The sequence below is a fragment of the Antrostomus carolinensis genome, unplaced genomic scaffold (genome assembly GCF_000700745.2).
Source record: "Antrostomus carolinensis isolate BGI_N321 unplaced genomic scaffold, ASM70074v2 scaffold1865, whole genome shotgun sequence".
Lineage (NCBI taxonomy): Eukaryota > Metazoa > Chordata > Aves > Caprimulgiformes > Caprimulgidae > Antrostomus > Antrostomus carolinensis.
This window is the reverse complement of record NW_010314009.1, coordinates 919-7515: the sequence shown is the minus strand read 5'-3', so window position 1 is coordinate 7515 and position 6597 is coordinate 919. Positions and strand designations below refer to the sequence as shown.

At 36.6% G+C, this 6597-nt stretch overlaps 1 protein-coding gene across 1 annotated transcript in view; it reads left to right on the top strand.

Annotated features, from left to right (window-relative positions):
• The window catches only part of AHCTF1 (AT-hook containing transcription factor 1), a gene marked incomplete at both ends in the record, with an annotated part of 15114 nt that overhangs the window by 7652 nt on the left and 865 nt on the right, over nt 1-6597 (top strand). Inside the window, 9 exons of the mRNA XM_010167466.1 lie at nt 562-658; nt 2191-2314; nt 2437-2493; nt 3477-3623; nt 4383-4570; nt 4737-4881; nt 4975-5106; nt 5851-5998; nt 6086-6236. Of these exons, the coding sequence (XP_010165768.1) occupies nt 562-658; nt 2191-2314; nt 2437-2493; nt 3477-3623; nt 4383-4570; nt 4737-4881; nt 4975-5106; nt 5851-5998; nt 6086-6236 (1189 nt within the window). The remainder of the gene's footprint in view (nt 1-561; nt 659-2190; nt 2315-2436; nt 2494-3476; nt 3624-4382; nt 4571-4736; nt 4882-4974; nt 5107-5850; nt 5999-6085; nt 6237-6597) is intronic.

The window sequence follows — 6597 nt, the reverse complement described above, 5'->3', positions numbered from 1 at the left end:
TAATGCAACCAGTTTTTTTCCTGGGTGTTTTTTTTTTTTTTTTTTTTAATAGCTATAAGCCTCTGACTTGAAGGAGTTGCTTGGGTCCTTGAAATACATGAGATTTTAAACAAATAATTATTGAACAACAAATACTGGAATTCTTGTTTTTACAGTAAAACTATTGCCTGCATGTATTGAACCCTTCACACCTTGGAAATACTTATTTATTTGGATGGATTATAAATTCTATTTTCAGCCTTAATTGTCTTACAAATGCTCACAACATGTTCAAAAAAACATTCCCTTTGAGAATTTTTTTTTTTTTAGTGAACGTCAGCTTACACTGCATGTTCTGAATGCTACATGAACTGTAAACTTGAAGTGGCACTTGAGACAAGAAGGAACTGAGTCTTATGTCTTACATTACTTCTAGCAAAAGCAGAAACATAGTTGGCTTCTTTCAGAGTTGGAGGCTGCTTGATGCTTAGCTTGTATGATCTTGTGTCTTCTTAGTCAAAAATTTTACTGTAAAAATGTGATACTATGTATTTAACTTGCTTTTACTTTTATTACTTGTAGATGATGATGATAGGCATTTGTCTAGACCTTTCTACAATTATCCTCTGATTCAGAGCTACTATACTGATCATCGACAGAAACTTGAGCGTTTATCAAGGTGAGCATTACAGGAAAACTCTAGAGCCCTTCCACTGCAAATTGAGAAGTGGAAGTGAACGACTTTTATAGCAACAGTTGTATCTGCTATGCCTAATGCATTTGCCCGCAATAATCTTGACTTCAGTGGTGTATGTGTTTTGTTGAACACAGAGGTTACTCTCCTGTGTTAAAATGTTTATATGTGCCCCTGCCTAGTACCATTTGTTGGTATAATAATTTTTTGTAGCGTACTTAATTCGTTGTCTAGTCTGTATAATTTGTTACTACTGACAAAGAACATGTGATTAGGACGGGATTAGTCATCTCCATTTCAGCAAAGCACAGCGTCCACAGAACAATTGTTTTGGACACAGAAGAAAGCATGTTTTTTTGGGTTTTTGGGTTTGTTTTTTTTTAAATCTCTCTTATTGACTAGTAATAGATGACAAGAACTGTACTGGCCTAAATCTAGTCACAAGTGCATTTGTGTAATTTAGTAAGACAGTCAGAGTTACATGTAGTTGGCACACCCAGCACTCTGCTGGCTGTTGGGCAGAGGTCACGTCCTAAGGTAAACTCTCTTTTGTTGACTAGCTTACTAGCATATGGATGATATGCCTTGCATTAGATAAGATTAGGTTTTTCTTTGGAAATTGTACTGAAAACTAAATTAAGACCTGAAGAAGCTTAGGCTATGGCACTGTGAACAGGATGCTGCAAGAGTAGTTAAGGTGGGAGCTGCAGTGTATGAGCTATTGACTTCAAAGTTCATGTTCCTTGGCTTACTTCTCACGTAACTTACATACAGGCTCATGTGTTCCTTAGAAGCACACAACCTCTAGTGCACTTTTTCTGCTTTTCCTCATTGGGAACTGAAAGGGTAGCGTTGCAGTCAGCAGAAGGCTGTAAGTTTTAAAAGTTCAGCCATCTGTAATTGTAACAGTATGTTATAGAAACGTGAACACTGTGTCAGAAAATAGTACAATTTACCTGTATACTCAGCTTTCTGAAAAGAACTTTTTTTCAGTAACAACAGTGGGATACTGAGAACAAAATCTGAAATTTCCATCATGTTGTCTCACAGCTGTGTATTGGAACCCTCCAATTTGAGGCATGAGATTAGTGTTAAAGAATAGACCTGCTATTTTGATACTGCTATGTTTCCTCTGTTAGACAGTATGAGAGTGGTTATTTCTGCCACTTGGAGAACTTTCTTTACACTTGCTTTGCACTACAGGTAATAGAACTAAAAAGAAAACCTGTAAACAAAAAGATCGTTGCAGCTTTTTCCTTAATAAGGGAGCTTGTAGGATTTCTGTTTGACTCCTTTAATAATTGAATGTGGTCTAATGAACATCTTTCATCTGACTCAGAAATTTCTTTCCTGTCTATTGCAAGTCATAATCATGCCTTTGTATAATTGTTACTTTCTTTGACTTCTGGGAGTTTTTGTTTTTTGGGTTTTTTTTTTTGAGTGGAGGAAATCTGTTACACTGGGAGGCTGGAACTAGTGTTTCACTCTGTCCAAATCCTTGCTGCCTTTTGTTCCAGAGGAAAATGGGATTCTGAGTGCTTGATGATTGATGGACTGGTTTCCCAGTTAGGAGACCAAGTTGAGAAGTTGTGGCGGAGAGATGAAGGAGGAACTGGGAAATACCCACCTGCTAGTTTACATGTGAGTGTTATGTTCACCGAAAGCAACTACAGTAACACCACCACCCCCCTACAATCCCAGCCAAAAGCCAGGGATCTAAGAAAGACAGGAGTTTTTGAAGAGCTTTTAATTTTTCATTTCAGGCACTGCTGGATCTCTATTTGCTAGAAAGCATTGAAGAAAACTACAAACATGCAATTGTATCCTTTCCAGTTATTTTGATTACACCTTCTGTATATGCACAGAAACATTCTTAAATGTTTGGCACCTACATGTTTAATGACTTTATTTAATTTATGCTTCAAACACAATGCAAGCGAAAACATTTAGTTTAGAATGAAGTTGTAGACAGAAGCATTGTTTTGTTTCTTTGTACTGTGGATTTTTTAAATGTTTTGTTGCCAGGTCTTTTCTGATAAGAGAGAACAGGTTTACTTAGAAATGTTAAAGATAAAAAGCCATTTTAGTTTTTCTTAAAATTTAGACACACTTAATTTTTTTTAAGCCCTCATATCTATTGGTTGCGTCAAATGATTGCTTACTAGAATGATGCACTAAAATGCGCTGCTTCGGAGCAAAAGCATTTCTAACAGTGGCTTGCAAGTACCCGATTTTTGCTCAAATCGTTGATTTTCCAGCACAGCTAACGGTGTGTTCTGTTAGAAGTGCAGGCACACAGAGTCATAAACAGGAGAAAAGTCATTGGGCAGAAACTTAATTTTTAAGCTGCTGAAATACACAGAATTTTTTTTGTTGTTTGCTGTCTAACCCAAGAAGGGAGCCTAGAGAGCAAGGTTTTAAAAACTGTCATATTCCTGAGCTGTCTTATTAAAATAGGTCCCTAAAATTGGCTGTCAGAAAGAAAATGGCACTACCAATGAGTGATCCACATACTGTTTTAAATCTAGTTTTAATCATTCAGAGCTAAGTTGTATTGTAAAGACACCATAATTTCCATTGTCTTATATATTCTGGAAATGAGGGGAAAAAAACAGCTGTAGAATTTGCTTTAATTAAGCATTGGATGTTCAAATGGTTTGAATGTTCAGCTGATAGCTCCACTGACTAAAGAGGGAGTCTGAGTTTGTAGCAGAAGTACTTAAATAGTATGTTTCTCTACATGTAATGTGATAAATTTTTGGTCTTACAAATTTATTAGCCTTAATTAGATGCTTGATATCAGACAATTTACTTGCTGCTAGATGTCATACATTCCTTTCCAAATAAAACAGAAACTTCAATTGACTCCTTCCCAACTGCCTTTGCTATCCCCTGGGGTCTTGTTAAGCTTATTCAAGGTTTTTGGCTTCTAGATCACAATGATTATGAAGTAAGTAACTTACAGTTTATTTAGACATACGTTGCAGTACAAAACTGTGATCTCTAGAATGATTTTTAAGAATTGGTGCTTAGCTAATAACAGGTGCTAAAGCGCTAGAAGCTTTTTTGTGATACTGCTACGACATCTTCAGCAGTAGCTGTGATTTGAAGTTTTCTTGTAGTTGCTTGTCCAGGAAATCGATTAAAACAAAGAAGAAAGCAACTTTAATAATGCTAGATATTTGTATTTTCCAAGCCATCCCTTTAGGTTGTTTTCAGCAGACCAATTGAGCACTTTCTCAAACACAGTGGTTTAGGTACTTTAAATATTAAAACTATGACCATAGCAGCAAGATTTGAGACAGAAGACTGGAAAGGTGACCTTTCAACTCAATTCATGTTCTTTCTGATCCTGAAGTTTGTTCTTTGCCTGTTACAATGTTAATATGATGTGTTTGTCTGGGAGAATAACTTATTCTTTAGTAGTGTATTTATAAAAAGTGGTGATTGTACAGAGATTTTTATTAACTTGGAAAAGTGTGAGTTACTCCTTTTAAAAGACTTACTTTGTTCTGTATGGCTAATGGATTTTTTTTTTTTGTGCAGATGCTTAAGAATTTTTACTGACATGTCCTGTATCAAGTATTTCATTAGTTAGTCACATAAGTTTATTTAACAGACATTCACCCTTACTTAAGAAACTTTTGAATATTTTTGCTGCATGCACGTATGTGTAGAACATACCAACCCTGGTCTTTTAACTCTACAGAATTCACTGGCCCTGCTCTTTCATCCAGCTACAATCAAAACTGTGTCATGGCAACATACAAGAATTATTCAATCCCTCATGTGCCAAGGAGAGCAGAAGCAAGCCCTCAGATACTTACAGATGATGAAGCCATCGATATCAAGCAGTAGTGAAGTGCGGCTCTTTCTCAATGTGTTGTTGTCCAATAGGTAAAGAAATATATCAGACCACTTTGGCATTGAAATATTGTGAAAGGTGGAGAAAAAATAATACAAGACGTGATCCTTAAATTTCCTTTAAACTGTGATTACAAGAATTGTGGGGCATCTTTTTGGTTATCCTATTCCTTTACGTCTTCAAAAAAATTAATTGCAGGTGCATGGTGGAGGCATGGGGTCTGTTGCAGCAACATACCACTAAGTTAAACATAGAAGAGCTGTTAAAACACATGTATGAAATCTGTCAGGACATGGGACTAATGGAAGACTTACTGAAGCTACCTTTCACAGACACTGAACAAGTAAGTCTGGATGAGAATCAAACCTTAATTGCCCCTTTGAAAAGAGAAGAGGCAGAATCATAATAGGTTTTTGAAATGTGTTCTTTCTCATAGGAGTGTTTGGAGAAGTTTTTACAGACCAATGCTGGTGTTCAGAATCATGAATTTCTTTTAGTCCACCATCTGCAGCGTGCCAACTACATCCCAGCACTACAGTTGAATCAGTCAATGAAGGTTAACCTTGTGGTAAGGGTAAAAGTCCTGTCGAGTGCACACATTTCTGTTAGGTGTTACTAACTGGTCTTGGTAGTACTGCATAAAAATCCTGCTTTGTTTTCTATACCATTCTTTGAAATTCTAGGAATAAGTTTCTCCACCTTAAGTTACAGCTGCACCTAGAAGTTGGTCAAAATATTTCAGTACTCCAAAGCTCCTCTGTGAAGTTCTAAATTAAATGTCACAGACCATGGTTGACTCCACTTCACATAGTTTGTTTGCATCTGAGGCATAAATATCAGTCTTTGTCTATCAGCCAATCTTATGATTCCGTTAATCACATATGTCAGTTACGTGTGCTTTAGATTATTGAAAGCGTGCTCTTCCACAACTTTCAAATTACCACTTTGATGACAGAAATTTTTATTTTACTTTCTCAAAATAGCCAGATAAAATCTTGTGCTTCTGTCAGGCGTCTGTGATGCATCTGATGTTTTGTAGAACCACAGTTTTCGAGTGAATTGAATTTAGAAGGTGGTTTTGGAAATGTTAGGTCCTGCATTTGAAAACATTCATTCAGCCAGGAGGTGGGAGGGCATAGGTAGCTTTTTCTTATTCGTTTAAATATTCACACCATTTACTCCAAGGTAACTTGCAGTTGTCCTGTCTACTCAGGGGGAAATTTATTTGCTAATTAGAAATAGCACAGATAGTTCTGTGCAATGAACTTCTTGTCAGTAGTTAACTTTTTGCTTTACGCTTTTCATTCATCAGAATGATCGTCATCCTGGCTTGAGAGAGCGAGCAGTTGCCAGAAATTCTATAGTAGACCATTATGGCAAGACCCTTCCCAGAGTTCAAAGGAAGCTGGCTGCAGAGAGAGCCAAGCCTTACCATTTGCCTTCATCCATCATCAGAGAAGGTAATTGTTAGTGGGGGCCATACAAAGGACAACTGACCATCACTTTGATTTCGCCAGGCTGATAACTTTTTCCCTCTCGCTTTACAGTCACGAGACCAAAACCCTTATCAACAGTAACAAAACAAGGGAATGCAGGAAATGTGCATACAAGAGCAACTTTCATTAGTAATGTATTGTCCAAAATTGGAGAAGTGTGGGTAGGAAATGAGCAGCAAACGAGTTGCTCAGAATACAATAGGTAAGCAGCCTTCTAACAAAGTTTCTTCTCAGCTACATGTTTGAAGAGAGACAGAAGAATCCCTGTGAATTATGTTAGCATTTTGGAGAGAAGGTGCACCTGAATAAGGCTTTTTTGGCTTTTTTGCACATACAATCTATAATACTTAATACATCATAAGCAATATTTGGATTGAGAGTATTAGGATGTTATTTATGCAAATACATGTTTGTGGTAAATGTGTTTACAGAATTGGTGTATGGATTTTGACAGACATGATTTTGTGATCAAATAGTAAACTTCTACAACTTCCTGCCTGGTTTCTCCCTTGTTTCTGTTGTGGTTTTTTTAAACTTAAGAATAAGCAGAATTATAAAGAGTG